This window comes from Budorcas taxicolor, chromosome 11 (genome assembly GCF_023091745.1).
Source record: "Budorcas taxicolor isolate Tak-1 chromosome 11, Takin1.1, whole genome shotgun sequence".
In the NCBI taxonomy this organism is placed as follows: domain Eukaryota; kingdom Metazoa; phylum Chordata; class Mammalia; order Artiodactyla; family Bovidae; genus Budorcas; species Budorcas taxicolor.
The window spans coordinates 108,748,610-108,768,141 of NC_068920.1; the positions used below are offsets into that span (position 1 = coordinate 108,748,610).

The window sequence follows — 19,532 nt, forward strand, 5'->3', positions numbered from 1 at the left end:
CCCTGAGGGGATTCAAGGTGGAGAAAAGCTGGCTATTGGCCCCAGATAATTGAGGTGCATATCAAAGGAATGCTTTCAGTGTGCCCAGACTCTTGTATCTTCCCATACAAAGAAAAACACTACATTCATTATGTCTGGTTACTAGTCTTTAATTAACAGTAAAGCTTTTGATATTCCAACTACCAGCTTTTTGTAATCTTTATATCCTCACTTCTTCCTTGCCTCTTTGGAGCAGTCCCACAGAGCTATGAGAGGCTGCCTCCCCGGTTGGAATCCTTAGAAAGTTTGCCAAATAAAACACAATTCTCAGCTTTTGGGTTGTGCTTTTTTTTCCCAGTCAACCTAAAGTTTGGTGAAGCTGTTGGGTAATTTATCCTCACACTATCCTGTTTGCTTTTTCCCAGATTGCTCTGGGTCTCCAGCCGTCCTCTCCTCTTTTCCCTCCTAACCCCTGGCCATGGGGGTGTGCTTAGATTGGATGTTTCAAGCCAGTGCTCAGCAGTCAGGAAACATGTTTTGGACGCTGACTTCTGGACGGTACTCTGTGTACTTGTACCCTTGAAAATAAAATGTATCTGATGAAAGTAGCTCTCCTCCAGACTTTGCTGAGTCCGAGGAAAGCAGAAGCCAAATGTAGGGCGCTAGAATTTCTTAAGGAACAGCCAGGTCTTTGTGCTCTCTGCTCTGCAGACCGGCCTCGCCTTGGACAGAGGCAGGCAAGGGGCGTCACACTGAGGGAGGCTGTCCGAAGTCCCCGTCGGCCAGTCCAGGTTGCAAAATGTGCCCGGCGGCGGCGAAGGAAGGCATCCTTTAGCCACGTGTGCAGTGACAATCACAGGTGCAGCTGGAAGGAGGTGCAGACCCCGGAGCTTCCCGCCTCCGGAAGCTTCCACCACAGGAGCAGGGCAGATGGGGTTATCCTTTTGGTATCTCCGCATCAGATACTCCTCGGCTGGGGTCCCACGCCACCGCCCACAGATCCCAGGTTCCCCCCACGTCGGGGCACCGCCCACCGTTCCGGCATGACGGGGGTGCGGGGACTCGGGAACTGTAGTTCCCGGCTCGATCTGCGGCGCCGGGGCGGGGTTGGTGCGGACTCCAAGTCCCGGCGGGCGGCGCGACTCGGCCCCGGGCGCTGGGGGCGGGGCCGCCCGCCCCTTTAAACCATTCAGGGTCGCTCCGAGGGCCGCAGCCGGGGACGGCGCCACGCGGGGGCCGAGCAGGACGCGGCGGCGGGACGCTCCGGGGAGGTGCGTTCGGGGCCCCTTCCTCCCCCAGACCTCCAGAGATCACCTGCGAAGGCACAGGTGCTGGGGGCTGCGGACCGTGGGCTGCGGGTGCCCAGGCGGGCGGGCAGGGGACCAGGCTGGGCTTACCGCGTGAACCCGCCCCTTCCCCGCGGCGCCGGCGCTCAGGTAGCTGCCTGCGCCCCGCTGCCTCTCCGCCCAGCCCCGGACCCCCTCGCAGCCTTTTCTTGGCGTGACCCGCTCCGGACTGTCCTGACTCCAGACCCTCTCCCAGCCCGGGACCCTCAGGCCAGGGAGGGTGGCTTCCTTTCCAGAGCTTAGGGCCCCGCGGCGTCTGAACATCTGGCTGGAACGCGGAGGACCCCCGGTGAATGCCGGAGGGTGTCCACGTTGTGGTGGGGTCTCAGCCCCAAGCGTGGGCGCTCAGAGCCGCAGAGGGAGCCCTGCGTCTGGTGCTGACCACCTTTCTCCCCGCACCGGCTTTGGCCAGTCACTAGACCCTGGACTTTGACCTGTCTCTCTTCACCAGGCCCGGGCAGCTGATGGTTTTGACGAAGTATCTTAAGGTTGCCGGCCCACCCCCTCTTCTCCTGCTACCTCTTGTCCTCCGCCCCCCTCCCCATCACCACCACCCTGGCTTCCCTCCCTCATGACCGCCTGGATCCTCCTTCCTGTCAGCCTGTCAGCGTTCTCCATCACTGGCCTATGGACTGTGTGAGTACGGAGGGGGATGGGGGGAAGGCAACAAGGGGACAAAATGTGAGGAGGGACAGGGCCCAGCCAGGACCCAACAGGAGCCTGATGGCACACAGAAAGCCCCCTTGTCCTGTGGCAGGCTCCAGGGTGGTACCCAGGGTCACTCTGGCTGTCTCCAGAGCCTGGCCTGGCGCCTGGGCCCACAGCCCTTTGGGACAAGCTGGCACCACTGCTGTCCAGCAGCGTGGTGCAGACAGACACACTTCTAGCCAGGGCAACTTCCAGAATTGGGACCAGGCTGTGGGTTCTCTAGAGTAGCATCGGGCCACAGGGCCACCCCAACTCAAGTCCCCATAAAGGAGAGTGAGACTGAATGAAGGAAGAGTCGGTGGGGGAAGGCTGGGCGCACCATGGGGCGGGGTGACAGTTGTGCTCCCGCAGGTATGCCATGGCCGTGATGAACCACCACGTGTGCCCCGTGGAGAACTGGTATGGCGCACTCTGCAGACAGCCTCACTCTAAAGCTCCCTTCATCTCTGTTCCCTCTTGGGCCGGGGCTGCCTCGAGCCAGATGGAGACACTGGGCCTCACTGCTCTTCTCTGACATTGGCAGCGCCTGCCCCCTCCCCAGGCATGGCTTCGTGCCCACCTACCTGCTTCCCACCCTCATTTGCCCCTTTGGCTTCTGTCTCGGGGGTCCTGGGAAGTGGGCTCTTCTGCCCCTGCCAAGGGAGATCTGGGAGGGTATCTCCCAGAAACCTGAGGGAACCCCTTCCCCCCAGGCTATGCTCTGTCCTACCTGCCAGGTCTTACAACGAATCCTGCTCTCCTGACCCCACGAAGCAAGGGGGCCCCAAGACCTGCTGCACCCTGGATGACATCCCCCTCATCAGGTGAGGCCTAGAAACCTGGCAGATCACAGAGACCCAAGGCCCAGCTAAACTTCCAACCAAGTGTCTCAAGCCAAGGCATATCCCTGGGTCCCAGAAATACTAATTCCGTTAAGAGCACATATGCCAACACTGCTTACCAATTAGGATGAGCCAGGCCCTGCACTGAATCCTTTACCCGCCTAAAGTCATTTCACCTTCCCAGCATTGAGGCAGCTATTGTTTTCACGACTTTATAGGCAAGGAAACTGAGACTGCACTATGTCATCCATCCAGCTCCCTCAGCTAGTGAGTGGAGGCACCTAGATGTGGCTCAGAGGTTAAAGCGTCTGCCTCCAATGTGGGAGACCCAGGTTCGATCCCTGGGTCGGGAAGATTCCCCTGGAGAAGGAAATGGCAACCCACTCCAATATTCTTGCCTGGAGAATCCCATGGACTGAGGAGCCTGGTGGGCTGCAGTCCACAGGGTCACGAAGTCGGACACGACTGAGTGACTTTACTTACTTACTTTACTTCTCTGCCCAGCCTAAGCCCTGGCATAAGGGAGGTCAGACCCACTGTGGACCTTAACAGTCTCTGGGATCCCAGGGAGCCTTGGGGTCCACTAGGCAATCCTGGGCTCTCCCAACTCCAGCAAACACCCAGCACTCTGCCTTGGGGGGGAGGTGTGGTCAGCCTGGGGCCACTTGTTTGTAAGGGACACTGGCCTTTATCCATCAGGGTCTGGCCTGCAAAGGAACAGGTGCAGATAAGGCTAGAGAGAGCAAGTGGGCCAGGAGGGGGGCTTTCCAGTGCTTCTGCCCCTCTCACTCTATCCCCACCCCCTCCTCTCAGCAAGTGTGGCTCGTACCCCCCCGAGAGCTGCCTCTTCAGCCTCATTGGCAACCTGGGTGCTTTCATGGGTGAGTTGTGCCCTCGGCGCCCCACCACCACCCCACCCAGTCCAGCCTACCCTCACCTCCACTCCCCAGGAAGCCCTGGCTTTGTGCAGCCCACTGCACCAAGGGCTAAGGCCAGCGGGGCCACTTCACTTGCATTCCATGAAGGCCCAAGGCTGACTCCCACACAGCCACCCTGGTATAGAACACCTCCTGCCTGTCCATTCTCTTCCGGCCCTCAGAGCATCTGGGGAAAGCTAGCTGGGCTGGATCGGGGCCAGAGAAGGCGCCAGAGCCGGCCCCCGCTGTGCTCTCCTCCCCCAGTGGCCCTGATCTGCCTCCTGCGCTATGGGCAGCTCCTGGAGCAGAGCCGTCATTCCTGGGTCAACACCACGACGCTCATCACAGGCTGCACCAATGCTGCGGGTCTGGTGGTGGTGGGAAACTTCCAGGTACGTCCGCCTGCCCGCCTTTCAGCTTCCTCTAGAGGGACAGCGAGGTGGGCGGGGGATGAAGGGGTGGAGGGGAGGGGCTGATATGTGCTTGCTTTCCGGGCCTAGGTGGACCACGCTAAGTCTCTGCACTATGTCGGAACCGGTGTGGCCTTCACTGCCGGCCTGCTCTTCGTTTGCCTGCACTGTGCCCTCTCCTACCACGGGGCCACGGCCCCCCAGGACCTGGCTGTGGCCTACCTGCGGATTGTGCTGGCAACCATCGCCTTTGTCACTCTGATCCTCAGTATCCTTCCAGGATGGGGTGGCCAAGAACGCCTCCTGTAGCCCAGACCCTCTACCACCCAGGATGCTGGGGGGGAGGGGGGAACAGACACCCCTGCCCAGTCTGGTCTTCTGCCCCCTACTCCTGGAAGGTGAGACTTGGTCCTCTGCCCCAGCCTATATCCAGGAAGGGTGTCACCAGGCTCCCATACCTCCTTCTGGACGTTTCCTTAGCCCCCTCCCAGGTGGGGTCTTCTTCATCCATGAGAGCTCTCAGCTGCAGCATGGGGCAGCCCTGTGTGAGTGGGTGTTTGTCATTGACATTCTCATCTTCTACGGCACCTTCAGCTACGAGTTTGGGGCAGTCTCCTCGGACACACTGGTGGCCGCGCTGCAGCCCACCCCCGGCCGGGCCTGCAAGTCCTCCGGGAGCAGCAGCACCTCCACCCACCTCAACTGTAGCCCTGAGAGCGTCGCCATGATCTGAGGTCTGGGGAGGGTGGCTGGCCCTGCCTCCGCAGCTCCCCACATCTCCTTTGCATTTCTTTTGTACCAAAAAAACCCAATTTTGCGAAAAGTATTCTGTTGGGACACAGGCTGCCTCGCTCCTGGAGGAGGGGCCGTCCCACACCTGTGCCATAGAGGAGCGGGCCTCTTGGCAGGCTGCCCAAGCCACACAGCCCACTCCCCACACTGCAGTGTTATCTTTGTTTTAAAGGTCACATGTCATTCACCCAGCCACCCCTTCAGGTGCCTTCTACTCCCTCAGTGCCAAGGCTGGACCACTGGGGTTTCCTGCTGCAGGAATTGGGGGCTGGGAACAGCGAGAGGGCTACCAGTCTCGGGGGTGGGGGTGAGCACTCCTTAGTCTATGGGAAGGCCCCCTATGGGCCCACTGAACTGCACTGGGATTCTTCACTCTGCCCCTTTCTTTAGGGCAAATAACACAGCAGAACCACGTGGGTATTTTAGTACTTTTTTTTTATATATATATCTATTAAAAGAATTCTAATTTGCATGTTTGTAGTCTGTTCTGAAGAAAGGAAGAGGGCCTTAATGCAGAACAGCTTCCCCTGGACAAAGGACGGGAGAAAGCCCCTGCCCACAGGGAGGGTCCTGAGTGCCCACTGAGAGCAAAGCTGCCAAGAACAAAGGATGCCAAGTGCTATCCCTGAAGGGTCTGAAGCCCTTTCTGGGCCTCTAAACAGTCTGAAGAGCTGACCTGATTATTTCACACTTCCTACCCTGCTCAGGGGCTTCCCTAGTGGCTCAGATGGTAAAGAATCTGCCTGCAGTGCAGGAGACCCCAGTTCGATCCCCGGACTGGAAAGATCCCCTGGAGAAGGGAATGGCTACCCACTCCAGTATTCTTGCCTAGAGAATTCATGGACAGAGGAACCTGGTGGGCTGTAGTCCATGGGGTCGCAGAGTCAGATATGACTGAGCAACTAACACTTTCACTTTTTTTCACCCTGCTCAATTGTCTGGCTTGAAGACTGATTCCACACTAAGGGATATGATGAAGGACGGGGTACAGAGAATAACTTGAAAATGTTAGAAGCAATCTGCAATGAAGCTAAAGAAAGCCCTGGGGATTCTAACACTGACTAAAGATTGCAGTGGGGAGGGAGAAATGTTGGCTAGTTTTTGGTTACCATTTTTAAGTCACTACTAGGTGCCCCGCCTGACACATTTTGTCTTCCAACCACAGACACGTAGGCCCAGGCTGTGGCTGGTCTGGTAGCCAGGTTCTTGACCTGGGCCCTATTATCCTCGGGCCAGCAGGCTTGGTAGGGAGGGATACCCAGCCTGGGACCTTCCACAGCTTAGGACCCCATCCCAGTAGAGACCCAGTGGAGGCTACAGAGCCCCTTCTCAGGCCTGAGAGCAATGCAGCAGCAGGATGAGTGAAGAAACCTTTAATGAGAACTTGAGATGCAAGAGGAACATGTTGCAGAGGACCAGTGTCCAGCCCTAGCCGCCTCATGTGTACATGGCTCCGTGGAGGTTCTCGAGGCGGTGCTTCTGCTGCTGCTTGCGAGCCTGAAGCAAAGAGTGCACACTGGTCGGGGGCCATCCCCAAAGGCCTGTGGGTGAAGGGATAGGGCAGCCATCGTGGGGCTGGCTCACTGTTTTCAGGCCCCTAACATTTGGGCAGGAACATTGCCAAGGCCCTTGCCCCTCACCACAGTCACTGGGAAGGTGGCCAGACTCATGGACTGTGAGCCTACTCAGGCCTCCTAAGGTGGGGAATGATGGCATCAGGAACAGGGACTCAGGGAGCCCTGTGACCACCCCCTCCACTTGCCCAGCCCCCTACCTTATCTCGCTTGTGCTCCTCATAAGTGTCATCATCAGTGGGCAGCTCATGGCGGCACAGAGGGCAGGAATTGGTCTGAGAAGAGCAGTGCAGTGTACCAGCCCGTCTGGTTTTCATAAGCTCAAAACAACCATCCCCAGCTCCCAATTCCCTACCCTTACCCCTCTCCCATCTCTGATCCCACACCCCACCCCAAAGGTCCATCAACAAAAAGAGGAGGCTTGAGGACTAGGCCCAAGGCAGGGTGAGGGCTGGGAGAAAGGAAACAGTACCTTGCTCAGCCAGGGCAGAATGCAGTTGGAATGGAAGAGGTGATGGCAAGGCATCTCAATGGCGGTCTCCGCCTCCTCAAATTCCAAAAGACACACGGGGCACTTGAGCTCTTGAGGAGGGAGTGCTAATCAGGAGAGCTGCCACAGGCCCTACCTCCCAGCTCCCACTCCTGAAGGACACACTTGCCCCAGCCTGACCTGGAAAACTGAAGGGCCAGACTGTAATCTGGCTTCCAGAGTTGGTCAGTCTGGCAGACCTGCCCCAAAGAATTAGTGGAAGGACTTAAGTGTTCTCACCAGCCTGAGAGCCCCTGATGACTGTCCTGGGAAGGTTCTCAACTGCAGTCTTGGCAGCAGGTGGAGGCAGGTGGTGATCCCAATCCACTACCAACCCCAAGTCTTCAAAGTCCATCCTATTGAAAAGGGACCTGGGAAGAAGGATGCAAGGTCAGAACCAAAGAATCTTTGCCCCCATAATCCACTAAACATTAACAGACAAATACTCTGCCTGACTAGTCATACTAATAGCTACCCCTCAGTAGTGCTCTAGATAAAAAGCACAGTGGGAAATGGCTTACAGCGGCTATCAGACAACCCCAGGCCATCAAACAACCCCAAGCATGCAGGTTGTTTATTCCAGTTTTACACGAGAGAGAAATTATTCGGGCCACTCAGGAATGACCCGATAAAGCCAAATTCCAAGTGGCAGTGTAGCTTCCATGCTTGAAGTGCCTAACGGATATACCTACTCACAGTCACATGGCCTCCACCCTGCTCCCATGACCCGCCTACTTCAGTACCTCCTAAAGCCCACTGCCCTCCAGTCTGGACACCCCCTCTTCCACACTCCAGATCGCTTTTTCCAGAATTCCCTTGCTCTAGTCCGTCCAAGGACGACCGAAATTATCGACTTCCCCCCGAATCTCGCTGCGGAATTAACTCTGCAGATTATTTATCCGTTTTACCCAGAAACTGCTGCCCCACATAATCCGCGTTCTCCAGCCAGCCTCAGCCCAGACACCTGCTGTGTGGGCCCTACCTCCCAGCCCCGCACACCCACCTTGCAAGCTCCAGCAGCATGTTTGTTCGGGGATCCCGTTCACGATCCAACGGCTCGCAGTCGTGTTCATCGAAATAGGACGCCATGGCAGCCGGGCTGTCTGACACAGCCCTCAGACCCGGACGTATCTCAGTCTCGCGGCGCTGGCCAATAAACTAGCGAGTTGAGGGAGGGCGACCAATCAGAGTTCCCAAGAGGCGGGCACAGTGGCTCTTTCGCCACATAGGAAGAGGAAGTATTCATTTTGTCACTTCTCATTGGCTTGAATAAGTCAGGTGACCAAGGGCTAAAGCCAATGGCAGGGACTGAAGTGGGTCAGAAAACAGTCCTCTTGGACCCTTCGTCTAGGGTAGGTTTCTGGGAGACGTGAGCGGATCGCATAATCTTGAGAAGCCAAGTGTTTGAGCTATAGGGGTCCTCCATCCGCTCTGCGGCTCACAGGATCTCGGCAGGTCAGATCTTAGCGTCCTCTCAGAAAGAGGGCGGCGCTGACTCAGGGGTCAGGGTTCTGCGAGCCTGGGGAAGCTTGGAGTCGGGGCTTCTCGCTGCTCTGCCGCATCCTCGCCGGGCGCTTGAGCACCCGCTGCGCTCTAGTCGGTTCAGGACTAGACACTTGACGCCACCTCGACTCCCGCAAAACAAATAAAACTTTCCTATTCAGTTCTGCTGTGTTAGGCACAATAATAAAAGGTGGGGTAAACTCCCCCACCCGAGTAGAGGCCTTACCAGCTCAGGGAACTATATGTCTGTGTGATCTTTTAGCCCATTGCTCAGCGTTTCCCCTAGCTTCTGTAAAATTAGTGGCTTGAATTTAATAAGTAGTTTGCATCTCTGGCACCCAGGAATCTCTTGGAGGAAGAAAGGAGAGGTTGCAGCTTTAGGGGGAAAACAACAACAAAAAACTCCACAACTGTTGTTTAGTCTCAAAGATCAAATTTAACTGATCTAGGCCTGTGTGTGTGTGTGTGTGTGTGTGTGTGTGTGTGTGTGTGTGTGTGTGTGTGTGTGTTAAATGATTTGGCTGCTAGCTATCATTTATTTGGCAACTAGAATCATTCCATTTAGGTTGTACACAGGGTATAAATATAAATACTCACAATTATCATTATAGTCAAAGCTATGATTTTTCTAGTAGTCGTGTATGGTTATGAGCTGCTGCTGCTGCTAAGTCGCTTCAGTTGTGTCCGACTCTGTGTGACCCCACAGATGGCAGCCCACCAGGCTCCCCCGTCCCTGGGATTCTCCAGGCAAGAACACGAATGGGCTGCCATTGCTTTCTCTGATGGCTATGAGAGTTGGACCTTAAAGAAGGCTGAGTGCCAAAAAACTGATGCTTTTGAATTGTGGTGCTGGAGAAGACTCTTGAGAGTCCCTTGGACTGCAAGGAGATCAAACCAGTCAGTTCTAAAGGAAATCAACCCTGAATATTCATTGGAAGGACTGGTTGCTGAAGCTCCAATACTTTGGCCTCCTGATTCAAAGAGCTGACTCATTGGAAGAGACTGATGCTAGGAAAGATTGAAGGCAGGAGGAAGAGAAGAGGGTGGCAGAGGATGAGATGGTTAGATAGCATCACCAGCTCAGTGAACATGTATTTGGGCAAACACGGAGACACTGGAGGACTGTGGGGCCTGGCATGCTGCAGTCCATGGGGTCACAAAGTGTTGGATACAGCTTAGTGACTGAACAACAAGAAGTATCATTATTGCTTTTTACATATGTAAGAACCCAAGTCCAATTCCACAGGACCTCTAAGCAGTGTTGCAGACCTAAGTACAATACCCGGGGCTTCCCTCCATCTTTCCCAGGAAAGGCTGATGGTGATGAGACTAGCGGAAGTAACATGCTCCGTGAGGGTACAGCTCCACACAACTGGAGGGTCTGTTCTTGTTTCTTTGTCAGTAGCCCTCAGTCCCCCTAACAAGGAACTGCTTCTGTTACACACTTGACCCTGAGTTCCTCTTCCCACCTACACTTGAGTTTGAGATGCAGTTAAGTAGCTCAAGCAGTGGCTGCCCTGCTTCCCAGTTCTTGGTAGGACCTTTCCTTCTTACTTGGCCTTTACCCAGTGCTCTTTCCTGGTGTCCTGAAGACACTGCCTCCCTAGCCCTGTGAAGTCCTAGAGCTTTGAAAAGCTCTTTCCCACAGGGCAAACTCCAGGCCATCCTTTGTGACTCTGCACCTTACAGCATCACATAGAAAAAAGCCCTTCCCTTTTCCTGCCACCTGCTACATCTGTATGGGCTTCCCAGTGGTAGAGAATCCGCCTGCCAATGTAGGAGATGCAGGGGACTTGGGTTCAATCCCTGGGTTGGGAAAAGATCCCCTGGTGTAGGAAACGGCAACACACTCCAGTATTCTTTCGGGGAAAAAAATCCCATGGACCGAAGAGCCTAGCTAGAGTCCATGAGGTAGCAAAGAGTCAGACACAACTGAACAACTGGAAATACAGGCATGCCGCATCTGTGACCTGGTGTAGAGCCTGAGGAAGAACTTGGGGGCAGAAACTAGAGGAGGTACCCAAGGGGGAAGAGCCTCCCTGAAGGTGAGAGCCTTGTGAGATAAAGATCACGTCCTCTTTGTCATCCTATGGGTCCTCTGAACAGCCCCAAACTCAGAAGAATAACAGATTTCATCCTCAGGAAGACAGACTTAAAGGGCACCAGTTGAAGGTTCTGGTTTGGGGGCTGTTGTATCTTTACACCTGCACCCTAGAGGGATCTGTCTGTAAGACTGGATCAACGGGGAAGGGAGAAGAAGATGTCATCTCCCAGGGCTGAAGTCCTTTGGAACCTTCTATTTTATAAGCAGCCATGGGGGTGGAGGCAAAGCAGGATGAACCAATCTGAGGATCTTCAAACACACACATGTAAGTCGCTTCAGTCATGTCCGACTCTGTGACCCCATGGACTGTAGCCCGCCAGGCTCCTCTGTCCATGAGATTCTCCAGGCAAGAATACTGGAGTGGGTTTCTGTGCCCTCCTCCAGGGATTCTTCCCAACCCTGGGATCAAACCCGCATCTCTTTTGTCTCCTGCATTGGCTGGCGGGCTCTTTACCGCACCACCTGGGAAGCCCTCAAACACACATACACATACACCAGTTTTTACCCAAACAGTGGTTTTTACTAAGCTCCAGGTGGGGGCTGGCTTGGCATGGCCAGTGCCGCAGGTTGCCCTCAAGGGCCAGTCTGTGGTATGACAGGAAGTAACCAAGGTGCACACATTGAGGCTGCCCTCCATGCTCACTGGGGTGGCTCAGAGGAGAGCGAACTCCAGGGTTCTCTGAAGACCAGAACTGGCCAGTGTGGCTCTTCAGCCTCTTTCCAGGCCCTGCTGGGTCACTCCCCAGGCCCCGAGGCAGGGCAGGCATCCTGGACCTATGGGGCACTGCCGCCCTTGCTGCTTTGTGGGAGAAGGATGACCAGCAACACAATCAGGAGGATGAGCAGGGCAACGCCCACTGCCAGCCCCACGTAGATCCGGCACCGGGCATTCTCCCAGCGCTTCTTCTGGGCCAGAGTCTTGGTTGTCTTGCTGAAGGCTGAGCTCTGCAGACACCCCCCAGACACAGGGTGGGAGTTAGGGGTTTCCCCAGAGCCCCAGACCAGCTTCTACCAACCCCATCCCCACAAAGGGTCTCCATATCTCCTTGCTCAGCCTCCCCAACCTGTCAGCTCCCTTTCTCCACAAAGCCTGTCTTGGGACCCTCCCAGCCTGACTCCTGGTCTAGACACTGGTGTAGCCCTCAACTCACAGCCCTGCGGGTTCACTCTCAGTTAACAATGCCAGTCTTCAACTTTTTAGGACAATCCACAGCTTCAAACCAAGGCCTTCATCCTTCACAAGGCCTCCCCACCCATTGCCAGCTGGGCTAGGGGGCCCTCAAGAAACCCACACCGGCCTTTGGGTAAGTGTCAGGCCCCACCCATGGCTTGGAGAGCCCCGGGCACAGTCTGAGTGCTCCCTCTGAGGGTCCCTTCTAGCCTCTCCCTCTCCCTCTCTGCTTCCCCAGGCCTCACACCATGTCCAGGAGTTGGTCTGAACGCTGCTCCAGCTCCGCCAGCTTCCCGTCACGCTCCAGGACCTTGTCGAAGTTGTTGAGCATGATTTCTGTCACCTCATCCGCCTGCCGCTGGCATCGCTCCAACTCTTTCCCTGCCTGGGCACCAAGCCCAAGGTCAGGGCTACGTGATGCCCCCACGTGGCCCTCATTTGGCCATGAGACCCAGAGGCCGTCCTTGCCCCTAATGTATATGTGTGTGTGTGTGTGTGTGTGTGCGCAGTGTATGAGTAAGGGGAACAGCATTATAACGGCATTATTCACATAAGGGTCTGATATGTGCTGAATGAAGGGCTGGTCTCTTGGGGAGTATGGCTCGCCTTTGGCTCCCCCCCCATACCCATCAAGGCAGGTCCTAGGTCAGCCTTGACTTCCAGCATCTCAGCTTCGTCTAAGGTGCCCCAGGATGAGACCTTCCCAGGACCTGCCCACCCTCCCACAAAGCAGACACTCGGCTCACATGTTCGAAGTGAAGTGAAATGAAAGTCACTCAGTCATGTCTGACTCTTTGTGACCCCGTGGACTACAGACCACCAGGCTCCTCTGTCCATGGAATTCTCCAGGCAAGAATACTGGAATGGGTTGCCATTCCCTTCTCCAGGGGATCTTCCCCACCCAGGGATTGAACCTGAGTCTCCTGTACTGCTGGCAGATTCTTTACTGTCTGAGCCATCAGGGAAGCCCCACCTGTTCAGGATGGCCTCAACTCAGTGTGCACCTGCCTTGGGGTTTTCCACTGGCCTAAAGAGGCACCGAAGAACAAGCAACTGAGCTACTTGGCCACAGCCAGACAGGGAGGAGATCCAGCCCACAGAGCTAGAGAGGTCATTTTGGACCACCACATCTCATATAGCCTCTGCCTAACCCCATAGACACACACTCAGATTAGATCTCCCTTCCTCCCTGCCCCAGCCTCTGACTGGTCAGGCCAGTTCTGCCTCCTGGCCTGACCCTGCTCCTGCATCAGTGCTCAGAGTTGACTCCCTGTCTGCCTGGGAGCCTTGGCCTTCCTGGCCTCTGACCTCCAGCTTTTCAGCTATAGCCGAGGTCTTCTTTGGGATTCAGCTCTTGGATTTCCCAGCCGGGGCAGCAGCCTCATCTGACAAAAGAACGTGGTTCATTTCAGAGGACTGGGAAGGGAGATTCAGGGTCCAGGCTGGAGGAGAGGTCAGGAAGAGGAAGAAAGCATGCGTCACAAGCAAGGAAGAAACTGGGCTTCAGATACATGCACCGGGAGAGACCCATGCCAGGAGGCTGGAGTCCAGAGACACACTGCCAGGATGATGAATCCCAGCGGATTAACAAACCACAGCAACTCTCCCAGCCCAGTCCCCCAGAGCCCAACCCTGTTCTCATCTCCTCCCCACAGAGCATGGGCCAAGCTCACTTTCCTGCCAGACTATATTGCCCATTGTCTGCAGCAGACGTTTCAGCATTTGACTGAATTCCACTTAAAACCAGAAAAAGGAAAGGGATCTGCTGGTCACAGAGGGCCACCTCCTACTCAGGCAAGAATCCCCATACAGGATCCTCGCAGCTGCCTTGCACATAACCTCCAAGCATTCCCAGTATATGAGTCCTCTCTCCCCAACTGGACCACAAGCTCCCAGGGGGAGGGCATGGGCCAGTGCCCTGCCTTTGTCTGCCACCAGCCTGGGGACCCAGGAGGCCAGCGCACAATGCTGACCATCACAGGGAGTCAGTGAGTGGGCCAATTATAACTTATCCAAATGCAACTGATGTTCAAGTTTGTTACCCCAGTGTATTTCTCTAACCCAGCAGGAGTTTCGAGGGGGCAGGCATCTGTAACCCAAGTAGGTCAATATTTACTCATGAGCTAGAGAAGCCTGTTTCGAAAGGGGGGCCAGCAAACCACAATAGAAGGGTACATTCGGACTGGGGGAAGCCATAGTTGGGGAACGAGGAAATATCATGAAGAAAGCTGGGAAGTTGTACTCATCTCTATCTTTTCCTGAGTCAACCACCATCACCACTATTATTACAACTATATGAATAATCAGCAAGTCTCCGTTACTTGGGCTTCCCTTGTGGCTCAGCTGGTAAAGAATCTGCCTGCAATGCAGGAGACCTGGGTTCGATCCCTGGGTTGAGAAGATCCCCTGGAGAAGGGAATGGTTACCCACTCCAGTATTCTGGCCTAGAGAATTCCATGGATTGTATCATCCATGGGGTCGCAAAGAGTCAGACACAATTGAGTGACTTACACTCTGTTACTTGGAGTCTCTCACATTCAAATAGTTCAAGGCATGCCTACATTCAAATAGTCCAAGACAAAAACCTGGGAAGGATTCAAAAACGAGAACCAGGGCTTCCCTTGTGGTTCACTGGTAAAGCATCTGATTGCCAACGAAGCAGACATGAGTTCAATCCCTGGTCCAAGAAGATCCCATATGCCCCGGGGCAACTCCTGAGCCTGCGCTCTAGAGCCCATGAGCCGTAAGTACTGAAGCCCACGTGCCCTAGAGCCTGTGCTCCGCAACAAGACAAGACACTGCATTGAGAAGCCCGCGCACCACAGCTCAAGAGTAGCCCCAACTCTTGGCAACTAGAGAAAGCCCACACACAGCAACGAAGACCCAGTGCAGCCGAAAGAAAAATAAATGAATAAATAAAAAAAGAAAAAGACATGAATAAATTAAAACTATTAAAAAAAAATGAGAACCACTGCTAGAAACTGGAACACTGCATGTCATTTTTTTTTCCTACTCTAAATGCTACAGCTGTTGTTATCTTATTCTCCAGCATGGGGTGATGTTGGGTCACATTCTTCTAGGGAGCTGGCTGTGCCTCCCACTGCAAGCTGCACTCTCCATCCTCCAATGGCAAAGCCAGGCCTGTCTGGAGCCTAGATGGGCCCAGGCCTAAAAGAACACATTCACTCCAGGGAACACACAGGCCCAAGGTTCAAGTCTCTGGGCCTCCTTGGCCTCTCTCAAGCAGAGCAGAAAGGACACTATTTGCATGAGTCTCTGCCAGCAGCGATTAAAATAAAAAACTGTGGGATTTAAAAGGAGATAAGAGACCAGAGGGCAGGCTTCCTGCCACACAGAACTCAGCATAACACTTGGCACACAGTGGATGCATGGAAAATATTTTCTGAATGAGTTGGGGCTGTTCTTGAAAAGATGGCTATAGGCTGGGGGAAAGAGATGTATATGGTACAATCAGAGGAGAGCGATCACTTCACACCATGAGATACAAATAGGGAGTGTGGCAGTTGCTGACAGACAAGTGATTTCCTGAGAACCGAGATGGACCAAGTAAGGTAGAGCTTGGACACTCCTGCCACACTCATACAGAAACATACTCCAGACAGAGGTAGTAAGGGTGGAGGGGCAGGGTGGGGCCTGAGAAAGCAGCAAAAAGTCAAGAAGAAGTGGGACTTCCCTGGTAGTTTAGTGGTTTAGACCTGACGCTTCCACTGCAGGGGACACAGGTTTGATCCCTGGTCTGGGAACTAGGATTTCACATGCAGTGTGAGGTAGCCAAATAAAACAAGGACGCTCTCGAAAAGGGAGAGACGGATGGACCTAAAACTAGTGTAGGTTTCTGAGCCTGGAGGAGAATTTCTGTGTTGGTGGTAGACTGGCATGGACGAAAGTGAGATAACTCAGGCCAGAAGCCACTAGAAGGCATGTAGAAGTGCCATCAGCAAGGGTATGTGGAGATGTCCGGAGGCTGGGGGAGGGTGGAAGGAGAGAGAGGAAGGGTGAGTGAGAGAGGAAGGAAGGGTGACAGGCACCTCCGAGAGTGGGGGAAGGGGTGGGGGTTGAGGGACAGAGGGTGGTAGTTACACAGGAAATCGACAGACCGTTTTCCTGTGTGCAGAACATGCCTCCTTCATTTCTCAAATCTCCCCTCAGGTTTTTCTGGCCAGAACAGCTGGTTCCTCGGAAAGACAAAGCTCTCAAAAAACCTCCCGTTCAAATGTTCCTGTCTGCCCTTTTTTCCTGGTTAGTGCTTACGAAACACTAGGCCAGCTGTCACCGTTGTCATCCTTAGAGAGACCCACCCAGGCAGTGACCTGGGGTATCAAGTCCTTCCTGGGTCAGTTCACAGCTGAGCTCAGAGCTAAGAGATGCACCCTGCATTATAGCCCCCAGCACCTTCAAATCCTGCCTCTGCTGCTCAACAGCTGAGCGACTAAAGACTGGGGACATGATCTTTCTGACCCTCCACTTTCTCATCTATAAAGTGGTAACATCTCCCACATTAGCTAAGGCATGTGATGTATGAGAAATAAAATGCCTAGCACAATTCCTGAATGCTCAATAAATAACAGCCATTATTATTGCTATAAGATCTCCTGGAGAAGGGAATGGCAACCCACTCCAGTATTCTTACCTGAAGAATTCCATGACAGAGGAGCCTGGTGGGATATAATCCATAGGGTCTCAAGGAGTCAGACACAGCTGAGGGACTAACACTTCATATATTGCTCTAGCCCAATTTTCCCTAGTATTTTTTTTTTAGCTGTCAGATCCCAGGAACCACACAATACTTGTGGTTAATAAATCCTCTTAGCCACAACTACTGAAGCCCACACGCCTAGAGAAGCCACCACAATGAGAAGCCCGCGCGCCGCAACCAGAGAGTAGCCTGCGTGAAGCAACAAAGACCCACCATGCTCAAAAAAATTTTTTTAATAGATAATAAAATAAAATAATAAATGAATGAATCTAAAAAATTTTTTTAAATAAAACTCAAATATTTTTACAAAATACACAGCCAAGCAAGCTCTTCCCTATGGCCAACTTGTGCACATAATTGTTTCTAACCTATATATAGAATTTGACATGGGCCTTTGATAACTTACATCTAGTGCATTTCCATTAGGCATTGCAGGCTGTTGAGAAGGTTTTACATCTTGACAGTAATAACAGCTCCCAATCAACGGGCACATACTCTGAGCTAAGCACTGAGCTGCTAGCTGACTGCTCACTTTATCTCATTAAAGCCTCACAACAATACACTGAGAAAAGTACCCTTATCTCAGTTTTATAAGAAACCGAGGCTCAGAGGGGTTAAATCACCCAGCCAAGGTCACAGAGTCAGTGAACAGAAAATCTGGGAGTTGAACCGACTTAGACTCCAGGGATCACATTCTTAACCCTTGTGTTAAACTGGATGGCGTTAAAGGGAGGTCAAATGCTTTAGCTGACTGGCTAAAGACCCACCAGATCTTTTGATGCTGCCAACTCAATTTATGTGCAAATGAGGAAGGCCCGTGGCTCAAAAACCCAAATGGTTTGCACAGTGCATAAGTGAGGACCATCTACACGATGAATAAATCAAGTCATTCCCCACTCAGTTTCTACCTTTCCCATCAGTATTTTGTTCCTACTCTATTCCCTGTACCTGTCACCATGACTAGCAAAGGAAATGCCCAAGAAACCCTTGTTAACTGAATGAATCAGCAAAGAAAAGGACTTCCCTAGTGGTCCAGCGGTTGAGACACGGATTCAATCCCTGCTCTGGGAGGATTCCTCATGCCTCAGAGCAACCAAGCCCATGCACCACAACTACTGAACCCCACACACCCTAGAGCCTGTGCTCCGCAACGAGAAGCCACCACAATGAGAAGCCTGTGCACCACAACTAGGGAGTAGCCCCTGCTCTCCCCAATTAAAGAAAAGCCTGAGCACAGCAACAAAGACCCAGAGCAGCGAAAATAAATAAATAAACATTTAAAAAAAAAAGAAGAAGAAGAAGGACCAGGTAGGGAAGGACCAGATGGGAAGAAGAAAAGGAAAGTGCTAGGAGTGGACAAAGGGGCAGGAGTGAGAGGACACACAGACGGGAAGGGGCCAGGAGATGGCTGGGAGAGAGATCAAATCTCAGGCTCAGATCCACTATTTGCCTGAGATGAACCTGTGAGAGTCGCGGAGTTCTCCAGTACTCCCCAATAAATGATCCCATCCTCAGCCTTCATTTCAGGAGTTTCCTCTTCTCACCAAGTGCTAAGGGCCAGCTGCAAGCCCATCCTAACCCTGCCTGCTTTCTTGCTCTGCATGCTGGAAAATGGGCTCCAGGCTCTATCCCATTCTCCAGGCCTCCCTCGGTTTCCTGGCCCAGCCTTAGAGCTCATCGCTACCTTCCTGCCCGGCTTCCTCTTCCTGCCTCCAGTTCCCTGGAGGTGAGGCCATCTTGGCATCTCAAACCCCAGCCAGACCACATCCATCACACCTCTGCTGCTTCTCCATGGCAGGATCTTTTCTTTTTTTTATGGCTGAACCATGCAAGGATCTTAGTTCCTTGACCAGGGATCGAATCTATGCCCCCTGCATTGGGAGGTCAGAGTCCTAACTGCTGGACCACCAGGGAAGTCCCTGCATGGCAGAATTTTAAAGCACTAAGCCTGCTTCCTGCTGGACCCAACTTCCCCTGAGTTCCAGGGAAGGGGAGAAGCGACTGACACCACCTGCTTCTAACACCTTTGCCTTGGAAATAACAAGCAGGGACAGAGGCCAGAGTCTACAGCACGGAGTAGGGGATGACTCAACTCAAGAATGTGTCCTTAGGTAAGGCTTAGATGGGAGTCAAGCTATGCCCCACTGATAACTTCAGTGGAAATTTTACTGTAAACATCTTCCTTTCTCTTTCCCCAGGAGAAGGAGTTTGCCCTCCAACACCCTGTCCCAGGGCTGGCCTGGCCTCTACCACCCCATCTGCTCAGGTTTCCAACTCCTGGGCCAGACTTGGCTCCTCACCGCCCCAGGAAGGGCTGCAGAGGTCATCATATTACCCACCACTTCTCAGAAGCTGGTTCTGAGCGCCAGACAGATCTCTGCCATTGTATCTACTTCAACCTCCTAAGGACCCAGCCAGGCAGGTACTGCTGACCCCACTTCACCATGCGGAAAAGGAGGTTCAGGGAGGCTAAGTGACTTGCCCCGGGGTCACAGAGCGTGTAAGTGGCCGCCACCAGGACCTCAGCACAGTCTCACTCCGAAGAAAGCCGGTGCGTAACTGCTCGGCTCCGGCAAGTCCCGCGCACTCACAGGGCGAGGGGCAGCCAGGACCGGCAAGTTCCGTACTTGCCCTCCCGGGATGCGCGCGGGGAGCGAAGGGTCCGGACGGGTCCTGGCTCCCGGCCGGCCGTCGTCACCTCGCCGGGGAACGCGCGCGGGTCGCGAAGGATGCCCCCGCCCTTGGACTTCGGACTGCCGCCCAGCACCCCCACGCTCGCCCTCTGCCCCCTGCCCCGCTCCGGGCCCTCACCATCGCCGCAGCCGCCTCGCCCGCTCCGGCTCTTCTGCCCAAGTGGCCGCAGTGCCAGGGGCCCGGGAGGAAGCGAAGGGCGGGGCGGGGCCTGCCCGGAGGGGGCGGGGGGCGCGCCTCCTCTGAGCGGCAACCGAGACCCGGCCAAAT

General features: G+C 54.1%; 2 protein-coding genes across 4 annotated transcripts; one reads left to right on the forward strand and one right to left on the reverse strand.

Annotated features, from left to right (window-relative positions):
* The first annotated feature begins 1,192 nt into the window (after positions 1 to 1,192).
* TMEM150A (transmembrane protein 150A) lies at positions 1,193 to 5,381 on the forward strand. 3 transcript variants are annotated; one of them, XM_052649110.1, is made up of 8 exons: positions 1,193 to 1,250; positions 1,777 to 1,961; positions 2,385 to 2,432; positions 2,750 to 2,836; positions 3,668 to 3,735; positions 4,036 to 4,163; positions 4,272 to 4,449; positions 4,673 to 5,381. In XM_052649110.1, exons 2-8 carry the CDS (start codon positions 1,897 to 1,899, stop codon positions 4,912 to 4,914), a joined length of 816 nt encoding a protein of 271 aa, XP_052505070.1. In that variant the 5' UTR covers positions 1,193 to 1,250; positions 1,777 to 1,896; the 3' UTR covers positions 4,915 to 5,381. The 3 variants fall into 3 exon arrangements, with proteins under 3 accessions (XP_052505070.1, XP_052505071.1, XP_052505069.1); XM_052649109.1 differs by lacking the exon at positions 1,193 to 1,250 and having other exon boundaries at positions 1,889 to 1,961; positions 2,385 to 2,574; XM_052649111.1 differs by lacking the exons at positions 1,193 to 1,250; positions 2,385 to 2,432 and having other exon boundaries at positions 1,877 to 1,961.
* Positions 5,382 to 6,331: 950 nt separating this feature from the next.
* On the reverse strand, positions 6,332 to 19,532 carry RNF181 (ring finger protein 181). Its single transcript, XM_052648052.1, has 6 exons — positions 19,383 to 19,532; positions 8,080 to 8,234; positions 7,317 to 7,447; positions 7,020 to 7,129; positions 6,748 to 6,822; positions 6,332 to 6,470 (listed from the first exon to the last, which is right to left on the reverse strand). Exons 1-6 carry the CDS (start codon positions 19,383 to 19,385, stop codon positions 6,411 to 6,413), a joined length of 534 nt encoding a protein of 177 aa, XP_052504012.1. The 5' UTR covers positions 19,386 to 19,532; the 3' UTR covers positions 6,332 to 6,410.